Raw genomic sequence first — 27,405 nt, 5'->3', positions numbered from 1 at the left:
AAAGGTCTAATTACTCAAATATACAATGAGCTAAATCAATTATACAAAAAAATTAAGCCATCTCCCAATTGATAAATGGGCAAGGGACATGAATAGGCAATTCTCAGATAAAGAAATCAAAACTATCAATAAGCACACAAGAAAGTGTTCTAAATATCTAATAATTAGAGAAATGCAAATCAAAACAACTCTGAGGTACCACCTTACACCTAGTAGATTGGCTAAAATGACAACAAGGGAGAGTAATGAATGTTGGAGGGGATGTGGCAAAATTGGGACATTAATGCATTGCTGGTGGAGCTGTGAACTGATCCAACCATTCTGGATGGCAATTTGGAACTATGCCCAAAGGGATTTAAAAGACTGTCTGCCTTTTTGATCCAGCCATAGCACTGCTTGGATTATACCCCAAAGAGATAATAAGGAAAAAGACTTGTACAAAAATATTTATAGCCGCACTCTTTGTGGTGGCAAAAAATTGGAAAATGAGAGAATGTCCTTCCGTTGGGAAATGGCTGAACAAACTGTGGTATATGCTGGTGATGGAATATTATTGTGCTCAAAGGAATAATAAACTGGAGGAATTCCATGTGAACTGAAATGACCTCCAGGAATTGATGCAGAGTGAAAGGAGCAGATCCAGGAGAACACTGTACACAGAGACGGATACACTATGGTAAAATCGAACATAACAGACTTCTCTACTAGCAGCAATGTAAGGATCCTGAGCAATACTTATGAGAAAGAAAACTAGCCACATTCAGAGGAAGAACGGTGGGAGGAGAAACACAGAAGAAAAACAACTGCTTGAACACATGGGCTGATGGGGATATTATTGGGGATGTAGACACTAAATGAAAACTCTAGTCCAACTATCAATAATAAGGAATTAGGCATTGATTAACGATACATGTAAAACCCAGGGCAGTTGTGCATTGGCTAAGGGGGGTTAGGGGGGCTGGTGGGGAGAGGGAAAGAACATGAAATATGTAACTGTGGGAAAATATTCAAAATAAAAATAAAAATAAATAAAGGGGTTTATCTGCTTTTCAATCCCACCCCAAAAGATGTCTCTCTGGGGCTCAATGAATTGAGAGCCAGACCTAGATAGAGATGGTCTGGGTTCAAATATGACCTTAGACACTTCCTAGCTGTGTGACCCTAGACAAGTCACTTAACTCCCATTGCCTGAGCCTTACCATTCTTCCACCTTAGAACCAAACATAATATTGATTCTAAGATAGAAGGTAAAGGCTTAAAAAAAAAAAGATGCCACTCCAAGTATAGAGGGTCATTTTGTGGATATACTTTAGTTAACCTGTGTATGTGTATCTGCACACATATATACATATATATATACACACACATACATACGCACACATATATGTGTGTATATATAGAGAGCCTGCTCTATAACCAGAGACTTATCTGAGTGGCTTAGGGTGGTTGTCGGATGTAAAGAACGAAACAGATTGGAAGCACGGCTTGTTAGCTTAAAGTGCTCCGAGGTACAATGGAGTCACCAGTTTATTATATAGAAAGTTAAAGATCCCTTTCCCCCAAAAGCCCAAGAAAGTTTCCCACAATTACACAGAGCAGTATTTTTACTATAGTCAAAACAAAAGCCTTAGAAGCTTCAAGGTGTAGATAAAACCTATGCTAAACTATCAACTATATGTGTTATCATTAAGTGAAGTCTGGGACATATTGTTAGGCTAGAAAGCCCCTGAATTTCTCAGCCTTGATGCTGTTAAAAATATTTTTGAGCCTCATTATTTTATTTTAATTCTCGGCAAAATGCCCCTGCTAAGGGTTCGACCTTGGCTGTACCAGGCAGCTGCATTTTTGGCCTGGATTACTGAGAGCCCAAAGCTTTTTCAATAAGACTATATTGATTTTTAAAGAAAGGTGTGAATTATGAAAGGAATTAAAAGAGGAATCTCAGATTTTTATCTTAGATAGCCCATTCCAGTCTCATATCTTGTAGGGAGAAAAGGTCAATACAGGGTTCTGCCAGTCTGTATTGATCTTTTGATGGGGTCCAGATAAAAATATCTACTTGAGATTCTAATTTCTCTTAATAGCTTCCCATATAATCCCCCTTTTCCTTAAATTAACATGATTTATTACACAGGAAAACTTTGAATAATGAAAGAAGTTATAAATTGGTTATAATCATCAGTTATAGCTGGATCTGATAGGATTTACAGATCAAATTGTTTATTTATGGCTCTCTACATGTATACATACATATTTCCCATGCTTCTATTCCTTTTGATTTAAAGTGATTTTCCAGATCAAAAGTTTCTGCAGGGGGGCAGCTGGATAGCTCAGTGGATTGAGAGTCAGGCCTAGAGACGGGAGGTCCTAGGTTCAAATCCGGCCTCAGACACTTCCCAGCTGCGTGACCCTGGGCAAGTCACTTGACCCCCATTGCCCACCCTTAGCACTCTTCCACCTAGGAGCCAATACACAAAAGTTAAGGGTTTAAAAATGTAAAAAAAAAAAAAAAAGTTTCAGCAGCTACATAAAAGAGAAACATGGGCCAAAAAAGATTGCAATAAAAATGAAATTGAAAAATAAATATTAAGAAAATAAATATACATGCTTACCTCCAGGTAGGTTTTGGGAACAAGACCTTTATTTCCATGAATATTCTTAGCTATCCACCAGCCATCAGGTTTCTTTTCAAGTATGAGAAGAACTTCATCTTTCTTAAAAAAACAAAATGAGCCAAGTACTAATTAGAATGCCATTACTTATGCTTCATAATGTGCTAAAAAATTTATTTTTCTGACTTAAAATTTAATCTACTGTAATCTTACCATGATTTTTAATTACATTTTCAAATGGATTTGAAAGAAAATTACCATTAGAAATAAAGTTAATGAAGAATTTATTGTATAAATTGATTTATTGGAAAGTTACATAAAATTCTATGTCAATTTGCTTCTTTTTAAATAAAAATCTCAATATAATATCATATTATGAAGCTTAATAATTGACATCATTCAAATTTCATATAATTTTAATTATATTTTTGGCTCACTAAAAGAAGGACAAATTCTCAAGCTTCTTTAGTAAAATGTAATATACTCTATTCTCCCTCTCACTTCTGAAATAGTCTGAGAGGTACAGTTACTAAGGAAAACACCTGGAATAATTCACTTTTTGTCATATCTATGTCAGCATCAAGAATTACTAAATAAAAGGACCAAATTCTTCCTGTCATCTTGAGCCAATCATATGACCATAGCTAAAAATTAAAAATATGCATGTAGTTATGAGCTGCTAAACTTGTAGGAAATTCATTTTCCCTCTTGGCCTCATCTGTCAAATGAGGGGGTTAGATGAACTGACTTCTAAGGTTCTTTCAGTTTTAGCATTCTATGTTTATCCTAAGTATAAATCTCAAATTTATACCTGCTTCATATTCATAAGTTCATAATAGAAACGTGAAGGAAGGTTTAAACTTGTTTATTATTATATCTTCAAGATTTTCACCATTACTCTGCAAATTGTACTTTGTTTCAAAGGAGTAAAAGGATTTCAGAGTTGAAAGGACAGCCATAAATACAACCCATACCTGAACAAGAATCCCCTCTAAAATATCCAACAGGTGGCCTTCTTTGCTCAAAGACCTCTAAGGAGCCTACTTACTGCCCACCCTACTCTGCACACACAGCAGATCATCCCACTTTTCAGTGGAATTCAACTCTTACTTATCAGGAAGTTGTCCCTTATCTCAAGCCTAAATCTGCTTCTTAGCAACTTCCAACTATTACTTCTAGTAATTCTTGGTCACTGGGCCAAACAGAAAAAGTCCAAAGAAGAAAGCCTTTGTTTCATTGACGGAGTTTCATAAAATTTGTATTTGCAAACCTTTATCTTATACACACAGACACACACAGACACAGACACAGACACAGACACACACACACACACACACACACATATTTTCCTCATGGTGAAAACTATTTGGCTCTGAGAAAAAGCTGAAGAATATTATTGGTAAGTACTTTAGGTTTCATGGTATGAGGAAAGTCTATTGCCACCTCCAAAGTCAGAGGAACTGAGTGTGAATCCCTGCATCTGTGTGGCCTTGGACAGATAACAAAAACTCCCTTTGTCTCAGTTTCTTCATTTATAAAATGTGAGGGTTGGACGAGATAGCCTATATGGGCCTTTCCAGCTCTAGATCTTTGATTTTACCTGGCATTTTATCACATGATTTAGATATTGCATTTATGGTTACCTTGATACTAGATACCCAAATTAATTTTACCTTAAATGCAAGATCTCCTCTCAGCTGAGCAGCAAAATCACCGACAGCAATATATTCTTTATTACATGGCTGTTCATCACTAGAGTCACCTTCCTCTTCCTCCTCTGTTTCCTCATCATCCTCAGCACTTTCTTCATCTTCATTATCCTCCTCCTCATCCTCATCCTCCTCCTCCGATTCCTCAGAGTCTCGTTCCTCTTCTTTAGCCTGGGAAATACTCTGAACTTTTTCATGTCTATAATGAAAACAATTATGACAAGGATCACTCAAAATGAGGTACAGATGTATTCGCTATATGATTCAATGAACAATGGCTTTGGAGTTGGAGGACCTGGGTTCAAAACTCATCTCTCTTGCTTATACCTATGTGACCCTGGACAAGACATAACTTTTAGGGCTCAGTTTTGACATCTGTAATATGAGGGGGGTGCACTACACAGAAGCCAGCTTGTATAAATGTGTGATGGATGCAGAGATTGAGGGAGAAGAAAAGTGAAGGAAATACAGATTGTTTCCAGCTACATCGGTGCAAAGGAAAATGTGTGTAGAAGGCAGACAGCTCACATCTCCACATGGGAAAAGTGGGAAAAAATCAAGGCAAGGAGAAGGGAACTGTATGTGAGCACAAAGGAGAAGGCAGATGACTAGGGATAAAATGGCACTAAGAAATGTTATGCCATACCAGATAGAATGGGGAACAAAAAGAACCTTCATACCAATAATACGTCACAATAAAGCCATTAGCTTGTTATAGTCAAATCTCTTAATGCTGGGAACCCACAGGGTTCTACCCTTACATTTGTAATGCTGTCTATGGAACTAATTACATCTAGAAACTGCTTCACTCGATAGCATGTTTTTGTGAAAGCAATCAACACTGTAGTGTTTGTAGGGGTATGACTGTGCTATTATGAATAAAATTGTTTCTGACCTGGGTGGCCTCTCTTTGGATAGTCTTCATATGTAGTGAAGGCAATTTTAATGTTTTACTCAGAATATGTGCCAGGCAGGTCTAACCCCTGCCACTATCTGGACTACCATCTTGTCTCAGATCCAGGCGGAGGCAGCTCAAGACCCCTGAGCCAAAGAGCCCCAGGAACAGAAGCACCCTAGAGACTAGCTGGCCCTGCTTTAGCCCAGGCCATTCAACAATCGTCTAGGAAAGCAACTCTTGTGATGATGAGATCTGGCAGCCACTTCTTCAGGGGTCACAGGCCTGGTTTCCTCCTGAAGCCTGGAAAAGAAAGACCTCACCACTAAAGTCCTTGGCATTGCAAACGCTTGAGCATTAGGGATGAATGTGGTTTAATCAAGAGAAATAAATGAGGACAAAGAATTCGCATTACTATCTGCTTTCCTGCTAAACCCTAAGGATCTCAGAGCCTTTTCATCCAACTCACAGCTAAAACTCTGAAGTTTTATTTATCTCCATTTAGAATGTGAGTATCTCGAGTCCAGAGACTGTCTCCACCTTTCTATTTGTATCCCCAGAATTTAGCATGGTGCATTGCAAATAGTAAGTGTTTAATAAATGCTTTTTCAATATAGAAATATAACAATATAGTTAAAAACATGAGAATGATACTATTATCAGCCAACGAATATTCAAATTTCATTTCAAGAATCTTTCTTCAACATCAATTCAATCCTTAACTTTCTTCTAAATATTTCACTTATAACACAAGATAATCTGAGCTTTTTGCATTCTTATTTAATTTTTCACGTGTTTCTATTTTTCTTCACAAATGGACTACAGGCTTCTGGAGAAGAGGAGCACTGCATAGCTCCTCCACTGTGTTTGGCATAGTGTCTGAGACCCAGGAGACCCTGGGGACGATACAGAGGGGTACAAAGTAAGTAACATTGGGTGAACATTAGCTTCTTTGCTGCTTCTCATACAGGATACTCCATTTCTCAACTCTGGGATTTTTTTTTAACTCTTACCTTCTGTTTTAGTACCAATTCTAAAAGAGGGCATAAGGGCTAGGCAACTGGGGTTTGGTGACTTGCCCAGGGTCACACAGCTAGGAAGTGTCTAAGGCCAAATATGAACCCGGGACCTCCCATCTAGGCCTGGTGCTCTATCTACTGTGCTACCTAGGTGCCTCCCTTCCCCCCCCCCCCCCCCCCCGTTCTGGGATTTTCATTGGCTGTCTTCCATGCTTGGACACTCTCCCTTCTCATCTCTCCCTCCCCTCTAATCTCAGTTAAAGTCTCACTTTCTGCAAGAAGCCCCTCCCAGGGCTCCTTAATCTTGGTGCCTTCTCTCTGACATTACCTTCTATTTATCCAGTATATATATAGTTTGTACTTTGCTGTTTGTATATTAGACTTTAGACATTAGACCTGAGAGCGGGGCCTGCTTGGCTTTAGAGTTTGTTTTGTTGTTATTTTGCCTTTCTTTGTATCCCCAGTGATTAGCAAAGGGCGTGACATACAGTAGGCAATTGATAAATATGTTGTTGTCTGACTAATAAATATTTGTTAATCATAGTTCTCCTTGCTTTTAACAATATTGTTATTTCTATGTTAGAAACAAAACATTAAATTTCCCTTTAATCTAGACAAAGAACCCCAAAAGGTATTCTTAAATTATATATACAAGAATACATAATAATAGAAAATATAAGAATATCTAATATTCTTATACTTTTTTGAGAAAAACAACTAAGTCCTAAATAATTTCATTTTCTTTTGTACAGATATGTGAAACCTACCATTATGAACTGGAACCACAAAAACTATGTTAGGTGAAATAATATCATGAGGGCAATTAGTGCCATAGGAATAATGTCATAAATGCAATGATACTACTGCATGGTTTCACATTCTAGTAGGACGTGTTATATTGTGTTAATGATGTGATTATGAAGCACTGTTATTTGGGGCAATGTTATAATGGGCATAACTATTTTTTAAAGGTTTTTAAATCAACATACTGAGTAACATTTTCTCCACTTATAGTTGAAGCAAGTTCTTGTAGCTGCTTTGTAAGCTTTTCCAAAATATTTTCTTCATCCTCTTTCCTCTGGTTGTAGTTCCCCACAGGAGCTGGCTCATCTCCCTATAAAAAGAAAAGTATGTTATATAAAAATACACATTAATTTTAATTCTGTCACATTTATTTTAACACCAAAAAGAAAAAGAAATCTCCCAGAGAAGATGACCCAAAGAAAGGTGGTCTCCATCATGAGCAAATAAGATTCTTATAAAAATGTTTTTGCTGCTTCACATATTTTTGGGTTAGTAATTAAAAATACAGAATTAGGGGGCAGTTGGGTAGCTCAGTGGATTGAGAGCCAGGCCTAGAGACGGGAGGTCCTAGGTTCAAATCCGGCCTCAGACACTTCCCAGCTGTGTGACCCTGGGCAAGTCATTTGACCCCCATTGCCTAGCCTTTACATTCTTCTGCCTTGGAGCCAATATATAGTATTGACTCCAAGATGGAAGGTAAGGGTTTAAAAAAAAAAAACTAAATGAAAATACATATATTTGTAAAAGTAATGATAACAGATCTGGGATCATCAGGGATTGATTTTCCCTTTAACTTGATCATAACCCAGGTTCAAAGAACTGGAATCATACATTATAAAAGGAAAACCAGAACAGTGCAAACAGTTACTTCACTAAGGCTTTTCCTTCTGATATCTCAAGAACTAAAGGCTTGGACAATTCCAAAGTTTCAGACCCCTCAAGTAAAATATTACACTTGGGGGCAGCTGGGTAGCTCAGTGGAATAAGAGTGGGGCCTAGAGACGGGAGGTCCTAGGTTCAAACCCGGCCTCAGACACTTCCCAGCTGTGTGACCCTGGGCAAGTCACTTGACCCCCATTGCCCACCCTTACCACTCTTTCACCTAGGAGCCAATACACAGAAATTAAGGGTTTAAAAAAAAAAATTACACTTGCTCAATAGAATATTAGAATGAATGTTCTTTGGGCAGCCAGTAGGTGGTATAGTAGATAGAGTGACAGACCTGGAGTCTGGAGATCCTGGGTTCGAATTTGATCTTAGACATTTCCTAGGTATATGACCCTGGGCAAATCCTTTAACTCTATTTGCCCAGTTTTGGCCCTTAAGAGAGAAAGTGTTTTTAAAAAAGAAGATTGTTCTTTGCCATATTACTGTCTGAAATACTTACTTTGTTTAAATTTTTAAGAGCCTTTCGGTTTTCATCTATTTCCCTTTTCAACTGGATACATCTAAAATGAAAACAAAAAACAAAGAATGGATTTTATTTGTCAAGAAATCATCAAGAAAAGTTTTTCAAGTTCTGGAACATTTATAGTAAGGTAGATTTTTTTCTCCCTTGGGGATAGTGGGAAGGAAATTATACAGACCTATAATTTCACAGGTGTAGAAAAAACTCAACATGTGCAATCATTAACTCTTCTGTTTTATTTAACTTTTTTTTAACCCCCACCTTCTGTCCCAGTAACAAATCTAAGACAAAAGGGCAAGAGTTAGGCAACTGGGTTAACTGACTTGCCCAGGGTCCAACATCCAGGAAGTATCTGAGGTCAGATTTGAACCTAGGTTCTCTTGACTCTAGGCCTAGAGTTCTAACTACTGTCCTACCTAGCTACCCCTTTTCCCTTTAATTTTTAAGACTTAGACATTTGCATGGTATACCGAACAGTTAAGCTACTAATATATGCTTGAAAAATTAGGATATTAGAACTAAAACTTGAACTTCAGTCTTTTTATCTTCAAGGATAATTCTCTTTTCACTATGTCAGGGCTGCATGTCTTAGAAAGTTTAACAACTGCTAACATTCTGATAAAATTTTGGATTTCTATATATGTAATATAAAATTAAATCACTTGATAGATAATTCACTAAACTGAAAAAAAGATAATAAAAATAAATTTATTATTATAATATAAAATATAATAAAAATAAAACACAATAATATCAAAATATCCTCACTTAAACAATTGATATGCAAAATATACCCCTTTGGGGCACAAAAATATTTGGTTCCTTCTTTCCTAAAATGGGCAAATAAGTAAAAAGAAGAAAGATAAGGAAAGAAAACTTAGAAAGACAGGTAAGTTAGGAGAGGGGAATTCAATGAAGAAAAGGCAAAACATTCTGCTAACCTCCATTCCAACAATCCAGGATCACACCCCACCTCTGAGACATTTTACTTCCATAAGGGATAACATCCCAACAATCTCCTGTACAGTAACTCAAATCTTGACTAAGGATTTATATTTCAGCTTGAGAATTGGACTAGATGATGTCTGAGGTACCTTCTAATTCTCAAATTCTAGAATTTTTTTTTTAAACCCTTACCTTCCGTCTTGGAGTGAATACTGTGTGTTGGCAGAAGAGTGGTAAGGGCTAGACAATGGGGTTAAGTGACTTGCCCAGGGTCACACAGCTGGGAAGTGTCTGAGGCCAGATTTGAACCTAGGACCTCCCATCTCTAGGTCTGGCTCTCAATCCACTGAATTCCCCAGCTGCCCCCAAATTCTAGAATTTTAATTAAAACAATATTCAGTAACATGAAGGACCATTTTCTCATTTCTCTCAAATCTTTAAAATTATGAAAATATTAATATTTTAATGTCTTTGTGAATGCCTGAACCTTTACTTTCTATTATCTGTAGGCATCATCTTCCCTACATTTGGATTTGCTGATGGGGTAGATATAGTTAATGATAACCGTGAGGAATATGCTGTTTAATTTTGAAAATGTTTAGTCACTACTGTTATCCACTAATTTTTAATTATCTTGTCTTTTTTGAAATACTACAAATAACAAAAGGAATACATTTCTCAAATAATTTATACAAATGCTAAATTTCCATAACAAATGATTCAGCTTCTGCCACAAAGTTTATGCTATTTAGCACATTACCTCTGAAAAATATCCCGCCTTTTATTGACATCTAGGGCTCCTTTCAGTTGACTCTCAGAAAGCAAACGTCCAACCTAAAATAATTGTGAAGCACACAATGAAATTTTATGTTCATCATTCTGAATTCTGGTATTATATGACCTCAAACATGTTTCCATTCATAGGTCCTAAAATTCTTATAATATCCAATCACACAAGTTTATTAATGTTCCCACAAGAGTAAGAATAAGTAAGTTTACATGCATATATACTTCTATCTATAGCACCATTACATTGATTATCCAGATAAGACAGATTGGAAAGAAAAGGAAAGAATTCAAATGTAGCTAACTCAAAAACTCTTTGATAAAGACTGTTAATTTAACACCCATCTGGTTGTTCAAAGTCAATAAATCAACTACATAATTTAGACCACTATGAGGCAGTCAATCATTAAGAACAAAATGTAGTCAGCTCTTGGGCTATTTGCACTAAGGGGAAAAGTCTGGAACCTGGTTCCTTTCCTTTTACTATGACTCATTTCCTTTAAACTGGTCTTCTGTGGAAAATAAAGTTAGCTTAAATTGTCTAAAAGCTCTTTATATAATCTACCTTGAAGCCATTAATATGGCTTAATAGTTTTTTGTTTCCATGCTGAATAATCTGAATTTTCTAACCTTTCCTTATAAGTTTCACTTCATAATCATCCTTCACTATTTCATTAAACATATCACACCTAAGAATAAATGTATGCTAAGGCTATGTTCTAGGACTTCTCACTCTACATTTTCTCATTTGGCAAGTTCATCACTCAAGCACACCATCATCACGTGCTGGAGCCAGCTCAAACTGGTTGAGGGACCACTGTGAAATTTTAAGTGTGAGCATTTACACCTCAGAAATAAATCAGCGATTGCTACAAATCAGAGCTTTCTTTTTCTTTTTTTATTGGCTGCCTAGACTTAAGTAATGGAGAATGTTAATAATACAGATTAAACTTAAAGTGGTATCAGGAGTACATTTTTTTTTCTGGAGAGCTCATTATTCCTGAAGTCTCCATGGCTAATTCTCATTTCTAAGTAGATAAATTACATATCTAAACATCCAGTTCTAATCTCCATCCTGCATTTTGGATATTGGTGTTTCATTGATAGGTATCTCATATTTAAACTCAACATGCCCAAAACTGAATTTATTATCTTTCCCACCCAAATCCCCACTTCTGAACTCTATTTTTGATGTTACCTAGGTTCACAATCCTAGAATTCTTTGACTCCTCACTCTTTGATCTCACATATCGGTCAATTGCCAAATCTTGTCCTTTCTACTGCCACAATCTTTCTCACATCTATCCCCTTCTTTCTACTCACACAAGCACTACAAGATCTAATCACCATGGACTACTGCAATAGCCTCTTAAGTGGTCTCCAGTTCATTCTTCACATAGTTACTAAGGTGATTCTCCTAAAGTACCGCTCTGATCTTATCACTCACCTACTCTAATAAAGGTCAATAGCTCCCTATTGCCATTTTTTATTCAGTAATTTTCCATTGTATCTGACTCTTTGTGATCCCATTTGAGGTTTTCTTGGGAAAAATTCTGGAATGATTTGCCATTTCCTTTAGTTCATTTTATAGATGAGGCAAACAGGGTTAAGTGACTTGCTCAGGGGCACACAGCTAGTAAGTGTCAGAGGTCAGATTTGGACTCAGGTCTTTCTGACTCCTGGCCTGGCACACTATCCAGTGAACCACCTAGCTATTCATTAGGATAAAATATAAGCTCCTCTGTTTAGCTTTTAAAAACCCATTACAATCTGACTCCAATCTAACTAATAAGATACATTATTCCCCCTTGCAAACTATGGTACAACCAAATTACCTTCTTGACGCTGTGCACACATGATATTCCATCTCCAGCCTCCTTACCTTGACTCTGGCTATTCTTATGTTTAGGATGAACTTCCTCCTTATCTCTAACCACCAGAATGCTGTTCATGTCACTTTTCACATGAAGCCTCTTTTTTTTTTTTTTTTTTTTTTTTTTTTAATTTTAAACCCTTTACTTCTGTGTATTGACTTATAGGTGGAAGATTGGTAAGCGTAGGCAGTGGGGGTCAAGTGACTTGCCCAGGGTCACACAGCTGGGAAGTGTCTAAGGCCAGATTTGAACCTAGGACCTCCTGTCTCTAGGCCTGGCTCTCAATCCACTGAGCCACCCAGCTGCCCCCTGAAGCCTCTTTTTATGTCCCCAGATGCTAAGCGCCTTCCCTGACAAATTTACTTCGTGCTTGCTCTATACACTTTTACTTATATCTGGCATAAAGTAAGCACTTAACAAATGCTCCATGTGTGTATGTGTGTGTAAGTATGTATGTGTGCATGTGTTTGTCCATCTAGTTGTCTATTGGTGGTATCTTCCCTGATGGAATTTAAGTCCTTGACATCAGGAACTGTTTCATTCATTACAGCTGATGGCACAGTTGATAAGAGTATTAGTAGGCCTAGCTTTAGGAAGACATGAGCTCAAATCTAGCCTGAGATACTTACTAGTTGTGTGACCCTGGGCAAGTCACTTAACCTGTTTGCCTTAGTTTCCTCAATTGTATAATGGGGAAAATAAGAACATCTATTTCAAAGAGTTGTTGTAAGGCTCAAATGAGATGATGTTTGTAAAAATGCTTAGCACAGTTCCTGGTGCATAGTAGGCTCTATATAAAATTCTTCTCCTTGTCTTTGCATCCCTAGTGCCTAGTATATAGTGTTTTTTCTTTCCTCAAATTACTTTGCCTTTTTTTTTTTGTCTGTGTAAAGGCTGTATGTTCCATTAGAATACATTTGCCTTTATTTTGTCCCCAGTGCCTGGCATGATTCTCTGTATATAGCAGGTGTTTAAAAATTCTTATTCAATTGACCGAATCCTGAAGTGCTGGCCCACCTGATTCTATATAATCCTCCTACTTGTGCTTCTGAAGGGCTTAATTTTTACTACTAGAGCACTACTTCTGAGTCACTGTGAAACATTATCTTTCTTATAATTTTTTCTGCTTTTAGACTAGAAAGGCCAGAACCAAATACCATACAGATACCTTAATAAGGATGTCACCTGTGAATGATCACAAAAGGATAACTCAGTATATCAGACCTTAGTAACAGACTAGATGAAAAGCCAGACAAGTCTTCCACTGTAATGTGAGTTTAGCTAAAGAAAGATTTCAGTTGGTGGGTGATATGGTCAGCCCCTTTTGATACATGAAGTATAGTGGCAAGACCAGAAGAGAGGGGGTCTAGAGACCTGATTTCCATTCCTGGTTCTATTACAAACTAGATGAAAGGCAGTGGGGTAGTCTTTTTCCACTCTCTAAACCTTCTCAGAAAGACATAAAATGAGACATGGAAGAATATAAATTTAGAGCTGGAGAGAAATCATTTAGTTACTCCCTTCATTTTACAGATAATGAAACTTAAGGCAAGAGAGGTAAAGTCTCCAAGTTCAGATGGAGAGTACACAAAGCCAATATTCAAACCCAAGCCCTGTGTCCGAAAGAAGCTATTGTCCAATTGTACCAAAATTATCAGAAATAGACCTCTCTGGTACCTCCTAGCCCTAAAGATGTATGGTTCTTTGTTTGCTACAGTTTGCTTCAGTGGAGTGTGGAAATCTGAGAGACATAGCCTCCTTCCTCTCTATTCCTACTGCAATAGAATATTTTCATGACCAATTTGGTAGATTACATCAACAGTTCCTAAACACGACATTCTATCCCCAGGAGGATATTGTTTCCCTGTACAGTAATAGGAAAGTTAGGAAGAGAAGAGGGTTGGGGCTGGGGAAGGTGAGTAGAGAATAGTTCAGTTTTGGACAGGCAGCTTGAGCTGTCCAGCAGGCAGTTGGAGATGAAAGAACAGAGATTAGGAGATCGCATAGACATAATTTGGATCTATGACAGCTGATTGGAACATCAAGTGAAATAGTATAGAGGGAAAAAAAGAGGGCCAAGACAGAGCCTTGGGGGATGATCACAATTAGCAGGCTTGATCTGAATGAAGATCTAGCAAAAGAGGCTGAGAAGGACTGTCCAACAAGTAGGATGAAAATCCAGAGAGCAATGTCTCAAAAACTTTTTTTCTTAGATAAGGGGAAATCCTTCTACCAATATAGGTCTGAATCTTATGTATTAGACTTGCCAAGAGTTAAACTGCTACTATGTATTAGACAAAGCTTTGAATCTACGTCTTTTTTGACTTTGAGGATATCTCTCCACTTGGCTTAATAAATTGTTGAATTGAATTGAATCCACCTTCCTATCCCTACCAAACTATTTTTATTTGCAAATTGGATTACATTATCATTCCTCTAAAAAATTTCCAAAGTTCTGTAAGGGTGAAAAAGGGGTTTTATGGGTTCAATATATTAAAGATGGTTGCCAGAGGATTGAACTATTATCAATCCTCAAGTAAGAATAATCTCAAATCAAAATTGACTTTTATGGACATTTATTTACATGAAAAGAGAGAAAGGAAGTACAGAAATAAGAATCTATCCCACTGATTAGTCCAGGTAGATCTTAACCCTCAGCCTAGGGTTAAAGGGCCTGAGGCCCAGAGGTGAATGGAGCAAACTTCATTCACAGAGTCTATAAAAAGAAGTTTCTTAATAGAAGTTCAGGAAGATTGTCTTTAAACTCACCACGCAGAACAGTCTTGGTCAGGAACCAGCAAAGCTCCCTCAGGTCCCCTTCGCCAAACCACAAGCAGCCTCACTCACTCAACTCCCTCTTTTAAAGTGGTTCTGTATGTGTCATTTCCAGTGCCTTCCCTTAGCCTGTGTGTCCAATCACAATAGACACTTCTCATAGAAAGCCTAGGGGGTGTTGGTTGATTCTGATGCTACTTACTCTAGCACACGTGGGTTAGGACCTCCCAGAATTGAAAGGCGCTCTCACCTTTGGTGATTAAATCTAAAGATGGGCAGTGTAGTATCTAATTATCACAGCTCTCCACTACTATGTACTTTGCCTGACAAGCATTCAAAGCCCTCCAAATTCTGGTCCATTCATCCTCTACATTTCAGCTAAACATAAGTACTCTGCCTTCTCACTAGATACAGTGCTACCTTTGCCTTGGACTTAGTCCACACATGCTCTTTTGGTTTCCATTCCAAATCTAAATGCCACTTCTTCTAGGAAATTTTTCTCACTATCCTCCTTTTCAATCAACAAATATTTATTGATTACCTACTATGTGCTAGGTCTGTGCTAGGCACAGATAGAAATACAAAGAATGAAAGAATCCTTTCTTGCAGCTTACATTTCAATGGGAGAGACAATTATATATAAAAATATATACAGAATAAATAGAAAATGAATAAAAACAAACATATACAAAATCATTAAATACAAACTCCATTAGAGGAACTAGACATGTTCACTTCCAACTCAACTCTGTCTCATCCCCTCTTTCCAGGTCCCTTTTACGTGTTTTCTCTCCTCATTAGAATATAGCTCCCTGAGGCCAGTGATTTTCTTCTATTTGTGTTCTCAGTCTAAGCACAATGCATGGCACATAGTAAGCCCTTAATAAATGCTTTATCTCTCTTTCTACAAGGTAGTTTGGGAAGGGCACTAGCAGTAGGAAGGAATTGGAAAAGTCTCCTAGAAGAATTAGTATCTGATCTGCATCTTAAAAGAATAAAGGGACTCTGAGGCAGAGGCAAGATGAGAAGGCATTCCAAATCAGTGCAAAGACTGGGAGGTAGGATAGGGAGCATCATGCAAGAGGAACAAAGAGAATATCAGTTTGGGGGAATCCTAGAATGAAGAGAGGAAGTAATAATGTCTGATGAAGCTAGAAAGATCGAATAGGAGCAGGTTGCATAGGGCTTTAAAAGCTAAACCGGGAAAGTTTCTACATTCTAGAGGCGATAGGGAGCCCCTGGAGTTCTAGTTCTAGCTTTTTAATCTACTTATAACATGTAGTTTTATGTTATATCCAGGGAGCAAGGGCTTTGAATCCCGCTCCGCCTTCCCCTTCTCCCCCCATCCCCCTCAGGGCTCTCAAGGATCTTATTCAACTCGCCAACTTCTTCTGTTTGCACAGGAGAGAAATTAAGGCCCAGGGAGTGTAACGCGCTGGCTAGGAACCACTGAAGAGACACAAATGGGATTCGAATCCAGCTCTAGTGACTCCAGATAGCCTTTGATCCCGGCATCACGATGCTGTTTGAAGTGCTTAGTGAAAAAGAGGGAGAACCAGCGATTCCGGGGGCTGGAAGCCTCAAAGGGCGAGCTAACGAGGAATGAAAAGGCTGGGGAAAGGACGAGGAAGTGTTCCCAGGGCCGTAAGGTCGCCTCCTCTCGTCAGCCCCAAGCTTCGGGCCCCGCGGGCTCCCCCGACAGCCCCAGGCACCAGGTTTGCGGGACTGAGGAGGCGGAGGCGGGAGCCCAGGGCTTGGGGGACTTGCTACCTGTTGTCGTAGATCCTGACTGCGGCGCTGCACAATCTGCAGGGGCCCTCGGCCCCTCCCGGTCAGCATAGCAGGTCCGGCCGGGCGCCGGGGGGAACCCCGAGGCTTCGCCGCCCGTCGTCAAGGAGACCGACGTAGCGGCGGAGGCGACCGACAGTGACGCCATCACTGCGCGCGCACATAGAGTCCCAGCCTGAAGAAAAGACCCTGAAGCGGGAATAAATTCTAAGGTCAAAGGCGAGTCCCTAGCCCTCTCCACCCAAAGCATCCCCGGACACCTTCCTATATCTTACCCTGCCGAGCTCCGACAAGGTGCTTCCAGTCACTGAGCGAGTGACAACACAACCCACCGAACTACACGTCCCAGAATGCAATGGATCTGTACGGTTTCACCGGGATTTTTAGAAAGTGTCCCACCACCCTAAGTTCCAGGAAGAGGGGAAGGGCCGAGAGATATCCTCTAGACTAGTGTCCGTTCATTTGTTGGTTAGCCTTTTTAGTCGGATCCACGGTTTGTGACCCCATTTGGGGTTTTCTCGGCAGAGGTATTAAAATGGTTTGCCATTTCCTCCAGACCATTTTACAGTTGAGGAAACTGAGGGAAACTGGATGAAGCGACTCGCCCTAGATAGAGCCTATCAAGAAAGCACACAGCGGGATGAAAAACTCCCGGGGGATGGAGTAAGGAGATGTGTCAGGGGAGGCCATTTGAGCCTCTAAATTAATTTTGCTTCGTTAATGCAGTAAGAGCTGCTGGGCTTGGAGGAAGAGTAAATTACTTGCTTGGTGGTTGTGTAACTTTAAACAAGTGACTATCATTCTATGTAAAATAGGGATTTGGGGGTTAATGATTTCTAAGGCTCCTTCTAGCTACAGCATTCTTTGAAATGATTTTTGTATTGCTGCTCTCTACTACTTTTGCTCCTATTCACATACTGCTGAATGGAGCTGGAAAAAATGAGAAAACCAGGCTGATTGAGTCTACTACAAATTTATGTCACACAGCCCCAGTTAGACTGTCACTGCTTCAAGCTAATCCTTCATTAATGTACTATATATAATATAGTGTACTATATAGTGTACTATATAATGTAATATATATATAATCCCTAATTAACCTAGGGTAGCAGCAGCAGCTGCTCTTCCAAATTTTATCATCTTTTCTCAAGTCTCTTCCATGGGCCTCTCCCTGCTTCACAGAGAATACATTTTTATCTACTGAGAACCTTACCTCTTTTTTTTAACTGAAATTTGAGTCATTTGCTAAGAGACCCCTTCTACTCCTCTCCTCATCTCCTATCACCTAGATGCCCATTGCTTCCGTTTCCTTTATTCCTACCTCACATAGGAGGTAGCCCTTCTTGTCAGTTTTTCTTCAATCATTTCCTGTCTGCCAGCTGCTCTCTTACTGCTTACAAACTTGCTATATCCTCAAAAATCTTTCACTAGACCCATATGACCCTTAATTATCAAATCTAATAGCCTTTTCTCAGCCTGTTTCTTTCTTGATCCCACTGCAGCTGTTAACATTGCCAATCATCTTCTTGATATTTTCTTCTCTCTAGATTTTCCTGTCTCTCCTACCTGATTGCTTCTTCTCTATCTTTCTTTGCTGGGTCTTCATCTAAGTCAAACCACCTAAAGGTGGGTGACCCACAGGCACTGGCCTGGGCCCTTTTCATCCTCTATTTCACTTGATAATCTTATCAGTTTCCATGGATTCAATTATTATCTCTATGCCCAAGGTTTCCTAATCTACTTATCCAGCCCTAACCTCTATGCTGATCTATTATACATCTCAAACCAGGTGCCCTATAGACTCGTAAAGTCAACATGTCCCAAACTGAATTCAGTAGTTATTCTCTCCAACCCCCTCTTCTTCCTAACTTCCTTATTAGTGTCCAGAGAAACACCATCTTTAGTCCCCCAGGTTCACAATCTGGGTATTGATTATTTTCCATATCCAGTCTGTTGCCAAGGCCTATATATTTTCACCTTCCTAAGATCTTTCTTTTATTGGACCCTTCCCACACTGCCACCAGTATGGCACAGGCCATGATCTCATGCCTGGACTATTACAATAGCCTTCATGTTCTTCTCTCTGACACAAACTTCTGCCCTCTAATCTACTATTTTCCACTTAGCTGTTAAAACAAACTTCCTGAGGCAGAGATCTGACCATGTCACCTTTTCTATTGGATAAACTCTAGTGACTAGTTTCTTATTACCTCTAAGGAAAAAGAGAAAATTTTTTTGGCTTTTGAAACCCTTCATAACCCACCTCCTCTTTTCTAGTCTTCTTTTAAAAAACAAAACAAACCTTACCTTCTTTCTTAGAATTGATATGGGTTCCAAGGCAGAAGCTTGGTAAGGGCTAGACAATTGGGGTTAAGAATCCAGGACCTCCCATCTCCAGGCTTGGGTCTCTATCCACTGAGCTACCTAGATGCCCTTCTAATCTTTCACCTTACATCTTTCTAGGTACTCTGTAATCCAATGACACTGGCTCCTTACTCCTGGAACAAAATTCCATCTCCTAACTTTGGGTGTTTTCTCAGGCTGTCCAACATCCCCGGAACGGTCTGGCCTCCTTATCTCCTGGCTTCTTTCAAGTCTCAAAGAAATCTCACCTTCTATAGGTTTCCACCTTTCCTTAAACCTAGTGCCTTCCTGGTTTTTCCAATTTATCCTGTATACAGCTTCTTTATGCATCGTTGTCAGCATGTTATCTCCCTATCCTCCATTAAATTGGGAGCTCCTCTAGGGCAGGTGTTTTTTTTTTTAAATCCTTACCTTCCATCTTAGAATCAATACTGTGTTATTGTTTCCAAGGCAGAAGAGTGATAAGGGCTAGACAATGGGAGTTGTTATCTTCCCAAGGGTCACACAGCCAGGAAGTATCACAGGTCAAATTTGAACCGAGGACCTCCTGTCTCTAGGCCTGGCTGTCAATCCACTGAACTACCCAGCTGCCCCTTCCATCAAGTATTTATTACCCTAAAGCCAGGGATGAACTTAAAATTAAGTAGTTCATTGGACCACAGAAATGAAGTCTATTTTGAAGGCTTTCCAGTTTGGTGGGATCTGCCATGACTTATTAGCTAGCAAAGCTTTGAAGAAACTAGGATCATCTTAACAACACAATGAGGCATCAGAGATAAGAGTCTGTGGCATTCTTATCTAAATGCAATAAGATAAGCAGATCAAAACATGCATTTTAACTTAATAAAAACAGGAATGGAATTGGGATATGAAAGAAAACATAAAAGATGAAACAAGAAGGAAAGGCAAACAAGAAGGATATACAAGAAAGCTATAATTAGCAGAACAGAAGGAATCAAAGAGGTAAAGAATAAGTGGCCCATAAGGCCAAGAATAGTGACCCATAAGAATAGACATAAAGTGGCAGCCCAGAACAGATTTTAGAGTCCAAAAATGTATTACCATGGTGGTGTGAGCCCAGAAAATCTCAGTTTGACTTTGTTGCAGAAGTAGGTTGGTTGTCTTTACAGGACTGAAAGTGTAGACAGAGGGGAAGGTAGAAGTCTTGGGTAGAGAAAAGGATTTGGCAAACTCCTTTTCTGGATTATGCAAAAGTATAATTCAATGTTTCAACCATAAAGTATAGCACTCAAAATGTTGAAAGATGATTATGTGAAAATAAGGAAGAAAAAACTACATAAAAATTTCTATTTCCTATTTTGTAGTTATCTTAAAAACTCTACTGAGGCAAATTTTGCAATTTGCAGAGGGCAAAAGTCTGTAATGGGTCTATTAGAGGACAGGGCTATTAAAAAATTGTTTGCAAAGCTGCGAATTGGCCCAATCATTTGAGAAAACAATTTGGAATTGAATATGGTTGTGATTTAAAAACAAAAGGCATTAAACTTTTATAGTATTATAAAAAAATTAAATAGGAGGCTTAATACCAGATTTACAGATCGAAGGGAGAGAGACAGACAGAGACAGTATCAGGTCATCAGACAAGACACATGACTCTTGTCCCACCACTAGGGTGTGTGGGATCAAAGCTGGAATGGAGGTCCCCTAGATATTTTTTATACATTTTTTTTATAACCCTTAACTTCTGTGTATTGACTTATAGGTGGAAGAGTGGTAAGGGTAGGCAATGGGGGTCAAGTGACTTGCCCAGGGTCACACAGCTGGGAAGTGTCTGAGGCCCGATTTGAACCTAGGACCTCCCGTCTCTAGGCCTGGCTCTCAATCCACTGAGCTACCCAGCTGCCCCCTCCCCTAGATATTTTACTTCATACAATAATATATTAGACAAATAATTTGTATATATATTATCAATAGAAAGATTCCTTAAAACAACAAAGATAATTTTCAACAACTTTCTGATTAGTAACAGAATAAAGTGAAGAATAAAATGGAGGGAAATATGCCTAGAGGTGTTTTCCATTGTCATGGAAAAGATCCAATGCAAAAGCCAGAGTTGAAATTGAGAAATATTCCCTCTAGATGGTGAGATCCCCTAGTTGCTCCTATTTGTTGATGACATTTTGTGCATTCCATCAAGTCCAAAAATGTTGCAGAGCTTCCTACATGCAATTTTATAACCACTCACACAGGAAAAACAAGTGAATGAAGAATGTCAGATTGGGATATATAGTTTGACATTTTGGACATAAGTATTATAATTGTAAAGATTTAAAAATTAAGTTTTATGCTAAATATGAAAATTCTATAGTAATATTGTGGTCGTCGATTTAAAAATATAGCTTAAGTCAAAATGACTTTTAGTAGCTTTATTTACAGAGAAGTGGAAAGAGTGAAAGTGGAGAAATATAGAGGGTAGAGAAAATGTCTAGCCTATCATCCTAAATGTTGCTCCAGTGTCTGGCTCAGCCCCAGCAGGGCTCAGTAACCTTCAGCCAGAGGACCCGGTGGTGTCTTCAGCAAGGGTTCTACCAATGAAGCCTCCTTCAGGAAAGGAAGGCCTCTCTGGAACCAATCTTCTCCAGAAGCCAGGAAAGGAAGGCCAGCTACTCACCAGCAAGCCAACACAGGATCCAGGGAGTCTCCAGCTCACTGATGCAGAGTCTCTGAAGCCATCCTCCAAAGAAGCAGTCCCAAGGAGAAGCTCCAAGCTCAAGATCCAAGCCCAAGTGGACAGGAAGTTCAGGACTTTTTATAGTCCTTTTCCCACATCATTTCCTGTCCCTTTCTCCACTTTACAGGAACCAATTGCAGTCTTTCAATTTGCCTAACACTGCTCAAGGGGTGATCAGTGTCCTCTGGAGTTGTCAACCACTTTAGCAAGTGACTTGCTGAACTTTCTTACTTAGTGTTAAGTAGGGGTGCTTAAGTTTCTGATTAATTTAAAAGTTACTGATTGATAGACAAAGAAAGTTTGATTCACTCTTTACACAATGAACAAGATACATCCAGAATTAAATAGAAGTGTTTAGAGCAATGATATCAAAGTCAAATAAAAAAGGAACCTTGCCACCACATATTGATTTAGAAAACCACAAATGAACGTTATTTATGTTGTATTGTATTTTTATTTGGCACCTGAGTTTGACACTGCTGGTCTAGTATCTAAATTCCCTTAATTTCCCCAAAGTTCTAGAAACAAAGATCCATATTCTTAATGCCAATATTCTATTAGTATTATTGTCTTTTATGAGTCAGTAATATAATAGTCTCTGAAGAATTAAAAACAATCACTTGGAGGGCAATGGAGAAGCATATGGCAGGTGTGAAGAGGCTAGGAATTTTGATAAAACTAAAGGATATCACCAAAGAAATGTATACACACAACAGATGATCTGGTCACAGAGCAAGAGTGAGATATTAAGAGACAGCCCATATGCTGTCTTCCTATTGTTCTGACGACATCTATTTGTCAAAAGAAAATGAAGACTTCTAGCATATTGAGTCAATCTTGTGTCAAAATTATGCAAGTTTATGGATGTCACATAGGATGTGCATTTATGGATGGTTTGCAATCTGTATGACTATAGGGAACATCTATTTCAGTGAGGTCACTGATATTTACATATGTAAGTTTAATCAAGGGCCCTGTTTAGTAACCAGATTAACAGTCCAAGCACTAAAAAATGATACAGATACTTCTTATCTTCCGTGGAGGTAGAGTGGTTATTACTCTCTATGTCAGTACAATCAAGGGCACTTTCTTCTTTAAAAACATATAGTAGTGGGGGCAGCTGGGTAGCTCAGTGGATTGAGAGCCAGGCCTAGAGACAGGAGGTCCTAGGTTCAAGTCTGGCCTAAAAAACAAAACCATAGAGTAGTACCTTTTAACTGGCATATTAAGTCAAGAATAGATTACAAACTTTATAGTCAACATTGGATTACTTCAGCTCAGTTTTACAAATTATTTTCATAAACAAGATTTTTGCTAATTACAATACTATTATAGGTACATCTTGCATTGCTATAGAATCATCTCAAAAATTCAAAGCATTTCACACAATCATCTCACTTATTTTCACAAAGTCTTTCTGAGAAAAATGGCCTTTTCAGGTACAGTCATTATTACCAGATGAAATAACCTTATTCTTCTGACCCTTGGTCCTATAAAACTATTCAGCAAACAAGGATACTCAGCACTGTGTTCTCTTTTGAAAAAAGAAGATTCAAAAGGTGTCCAATTTTTTTTTTTAATTTTAAAGATTAAGAATCAATTGGTAGCTGCAGGAAAAAATTGTTTCTTTCCAGTCCATCTTCAACAAGCTGTTAGAAACAGAAATAAATAATTAGTTTTGTATAATTGTTAAATTAATGCTATTCTATTACAACACTTCACAACATTCTACAAAATTGGGCTGCAGTTTACCAAATATTTATGTGCAAATATTATTATCCTACCTGGAAGAATATTTTGGAGAACAAGGTATGATTAGGTTAGTGACTATACCTGCCACATAACTTCTCTGGACCTTCAATTCATCTTTAAATCTGAGGAACTGAGTAGGAGGGAAGGTTATGGGATGGGAATAAAAACTTATATAGTGCCTACTATGTGCCAGGAACCATACAATGCCTTTTACAAATCTCTCATTTGACCCTCACAACGACCTTGCATGGTAGGCTGGATTTAAACTTAGGACTTCTTGACTCCAGGCCATCTCAAATGTACCACCAGTCACCTCCACTGTACAACATGCTACTGATTTAAAGACTCTACCTTAAAGATTACCTAGTCCAAGTCCTTCCTTTTATAGATTAAGAAGGCATGGTCCTGATAAAATTGTTTTTTTGTTTTTTACCCCAAGGTGACAATAGCAGTGGTGGAGTTGGGGCCAAAACCAGTCTTCTAAAATCGTAAGATATGATTTTTTGAGTTGGAAGGGTTCTTTGCTATTATCTATTCCCTCCATTTTTGCAGATGAGAAAACTGAGGTCCAGGAAATTAAAGTGACTAGTCCAAGGTAACATATATAGTTGACACACGATATTTGCATATGGTCTTAGAAAGACCCTCTTAGGCAGAAATGGCTAACAAATGACCAGTTAGTGTATACATACTGAAACATTCCTCCATCAATAACATGGGCAAGATTTCAGGCCCAGCAGTGCTGAGAGTAGTTGTTGGGTGGAGGTGAGGGAAAAGGGAATAAAGAACAGAATCTTATACATACATACATACATATAGATACATGTAGACACACACATACACACATATATTGGAAGAAGACAACAAAGAAGAGAAGGGTGCTGATTCGTTAAAAAACAAACAAACAAACAAAAAAAACAAGCTATCTTACTAACACAAAGTGCTATGTACTTGCTCCCTCCCATATATTGGCCTAAAAAGGCCTGTTATTGCGCAAAAAAAAAAAAAAAAAAATCTCATCACCAATGGTTTCTTAGGTTTCTAGCATGGCACATATATGGACAGGCGCAATGCTGGGGAATGGGTCCACAAGAACCCCTAAAGTCCCCTCTGGTTTCTCACACTCTAGGCTCTGAGTCCTGCTCGTGTTCCAGAGCCGGAGGGGAAGGGCTGGCCCGAGGTGCCAGGAGAATACGGAGAGGGCCTAGACTGGAGCACAGGCTGCAGTGACACCCCAAGGTCACTAAGCAGACCCTTCGGAAGGGCCTGAGAGGGCCGAGGTCTCGGAGGTTTGGGTCTCTCCCTCTCCCAACGGAAGGAAAGCGGGCGATGGGCCTGGCCCGAGGTCCCGGAGGCGCGGACTCACCGCGAGGGCGAGGGCTAAGCGAAGCGGGTCGGGACCGGCTGATGTTCAGGCCCGCGGCGCCGCCGCTGCTGCCTCTGGGCAGGTAGGGCGAGGGCGACTCAGTACATGTCCAACCGCTTCTGCGTCTCTTGCAGCTGTTCCTGCAGCCGCTCCTTCCGCCAGTTCAGGAAGCGTCTCCATAGGCGGCACGCCTGCCAGCCTACGAAGAAGCCCGAAGCAAAGGACACCACCACGGCCACGCGCAGCTTCCGATCTCCTACCTCCTTCATGGCGGCAGCCGCCCGGTACCAGGGACTCGAGACCGGCGCGCCTTACGGCAGCTCCGCAGGAACAAAAAGGCTATTTGCTCAGGCAGCCTCTGGGTAGTTGGGGTGGGGCGGAGAGAAGCAGGGAAACGAAAATCGGGACGACTGCGCCTGCGCTGCCAGCCCCCTTTTTTTCGTTTCTGAAGGGAAGCGATCTGGGTAGGTCGCCACAGCTTAGTCAAATTGATCAGCAAAGAGCTGTTATTAAGCACTTACTGTGTGGACCGTGATACTGCTAAAAGCTGCGAATACACAGAAAGGCAAAAAACAAAACCAAACCCCCAAATTGTTCCAGCCCGCCAGGAACTTCTGTACTAGTGGGGATGGATTGAGGATAAACTCAAAAGGAAGACATTAGCAGGCAGGAAGTTTCCTGCAGGAAACGAGACTTTAGCAGAACTTCGTAGGCTGAAAGCTTACCAGGCTTGAGGACAGCCAAGGGAAAGGCATGGAGTTTAGGCTAAAGACCCAGGGGAATCAGTCCTCTCGTTTTCTAGGGGAGAAAACAGGGCCAGAAAGAGAAAGTGACTTGTTCAGGAATTTATACCCCGTTCCTTTGATTCCAGAAACAGCACGATTATTGGCAATGATATTCTTCACTATTTCATTAACTTTCCCTTTGTGGTTGGAAGAGTTAGGAGGGAGGAGACCAATGATAACTCCCAAGCTTTGAGCCGAGGCAATGAGCTGGAGAAGGAAATCGCAAACCACTCCACTATCTTTGCCAAGAAAACGCCAAACGGGGTCACGAACAGTCAGACACAATTGGAAAATGACAGAACCAACACTATCTGCGGAACTGTTGAAAGAAAGAAGGAAACCAAAAGGGTCTGTTGGGTTTTATAAGGCAGGATGATGACTTTAATTTTGGAGATGGAAAAGGAGAAGCAGAAGTTCAGTGGCACTGAAACCCAAGGAGGAGATGCCAAATGATACTGTTGCCCTCCCTCTCTTTCTAAACTCTTGAAGAAGGATAAACATTGAGAAAAGGTCCTCTGTGTGGAATTTGGAAAGCCGGATGACATTTAAGAGATTAGTTTCAAACAAGTTGGCTGGGAAGAAACATTAGTGCCAGCCTTGAGCGGAAGCGGTGAATGGAGTTTAATGTAGGATTTAGTTAGGAAAGAAAGGGTAATGGCGGTAGAAGAAAAGAAGACAGCTTAGTAAACAGGTACAAATCAAGTCTGTATTATGTTTTCAAAGAGGTTAGTGGATGAGCATTTTTTTTAGGCAAAGTAACAAGTCAATAGTGATGGAGAGATTAAAGATGGAAAGAAAAGATTTGATGGAGCAAGGCTCCTAAGGAGGTAAAAAGGAGGGTGGATGTAGTATAAAAGTAGAGAAGGGTAAACCTTATTTGGGTAAAGCAGCTGTCCTGATGCACATGGGCAATTTGGGTAAAGGAGAGGAAGCTCAAGGGGTTATATCAGGACAAGCCATGCTTCTAATCCTGAGCTACCATCTTGAGTTTACCTGAACATACATACACACACGTTGGGGATCTAGCACCATCGAGTGCTATTTTAGGCATTCTGCTTATTCAGAGACAGATTATTTCGAAGAGCCTGCTCTTCACTTCGTTGGGTCTCTGGAGGTGGGATGGCCTGGCGAAAAATGAAGTGAAAACAAGCCAGAGTGCAAGTCAAATTGCAGAGGCTGTTCCAAAATGCCATCTGCTGGTTTTTATTTTTATACCCTTTTTTTCTTTATGATCTCATACAGGTTTTGATTTTCCCATACATTCAAAATCACATATTAACTTTGAAACATCATATGATTGGCATTTACTAATTATCTTACTGTGGTTAAACAAAGAAGCAAGCTTGTCAAGAATTATTCATTACGAAAAGAGGGGGAAAAATAAGGGAGGGGGTAGAAAGGGAAGTTAATCAAGGGAGGGGATAAGGGATAGCGGCTCAATAGCCAACCACTGGTTTAAAAGGAAAAAAGTATAAGGAAAAAGGGGGTAGGAATGGGGGAGGATTTGAAAATGTCAGCAAATGCACAACTGATGATTATAACTCTGAATGTGAATGGGATGAACTCGCTCAGAAACCGGAAACAAATAGCAGAGTGGATTAGAAACCAAAATCCCACCATATGTTGTCTACAAGAAACACATATGAGGCAGGTGGACATACACAAGTTTAAGGTTCAGGGTTTGAGCAAAATCTTTTGGGCGTCAAATGAGAAAAAGAAGGCAGGAGTGGCTATTATGATTTCTGACAAAGCCAAAGTAAAAATAGATATGATTAAAAAAGATAGGGAAGGTCATTACATCCTGATTAAAGGCAGTATAAACAATGAGGAA

The 27,405-nt window shown here is 39.4% G+C and overlaps 2 protein-coding genes across 7 annotated transcripts in view; both read right to left on the bottom strand.

Moving 5' to 3' along the window:
• The window catches only part of NPHP1 (nephrocystin 1), a 42,513-nt gene extending 25,847 nt beyond the window's left edge, over positions 1-16,666 (bottom strand). For 2 of the 6 annotated variants that reach the window (XM_044660780.1, XM_044660777.1), the window contains exons 1-7: positions 16,598-16,666; positions 10,153-10,226; positions 8,427-8,487; positions 7,225-7,349; positions 6,230-6,249; positions 4,286-4,473; positions 2,613-2,714 (exon numbers count right to left, since the gene is read on the bottom strand). In XM_044660780.1, coding sequence (XP_044516715.1) covers positions 2,613-2,714; positions 4,286-4,473; positions 6,230-6,249; positions 7,225-7,349; positions 8,427-8,487; positions 10,153-10,226; positions 16,598-16,666 — 639 coding nt within the window. Of the gene's footprint in view, positions 1-2,612; positions 2,715-4,285; positions 4,521-6,229; positions 6,250-7,220; positions 7,350-8,426; positions 8,488-10,152; positions 10,227-16,597 lie in introns of all 6 variants that reach the window. The other 4 variants (XM_044660781.1, XM_044660779.1, XM_044660776.1 and 1 more) reach the window with 3 other exon arrangements.
• Positions 16,667-22,363: 5,697 nt separating this feature from the next.
• On the bottom strand, positions 22,364-25,103 carry MTLN (mitoregulin). The gene is made up of 2 exons (XM_044660775.1): positions 24,790-25,103; positions 22,364-23,320 (listed from the first exon to the last, which is right to left on the bottom strand). The coding sequence occupies exon 1, from the start codon at positions 25,056-25,058 to the stop codon at positions 24,888-24,890; it is 171 nt and encodes a 56-aa protein (XP_044516710.1). The 5' UTR covers positions 25,059-25,103; the 3' UTR covers positions 22,364-23,320; positions 24,790-24,887.
• Positions 25,104-27,405: the final 2,302 nt, after the last annotated feature.

The sequence above is a fragment of the Gracilinanus agilis genome, chromosome 2 (genome assembly GCF_016433145.1).
Source record: "Gracilinanus agilis isolate LMUSP501 chromosome 2, AgileGrace, whole genome shotgun sequence".
Classification (NCBI taxonomy): Eukaryota; Metazoa; Chordata; class Mammalia; order Didelphimorphia; family Didelphidae; genus Gracilinanus; species Gracilinanus agilis.
Note: the sequence above shows the minus strand (reverse complement) of the source record. Positions and strands in the feature narration are given on the sequence as shown.

Excerpts from the sequence above, each read along its gene's own strand:
- MTLN (XM_044660775.1), bottom strand. The coding sequence starts at position 25,058 with ATGAAGGAGGTAGGAGATCGGAAGCTGCGCGTGGCCGTGGTGGTGTCC.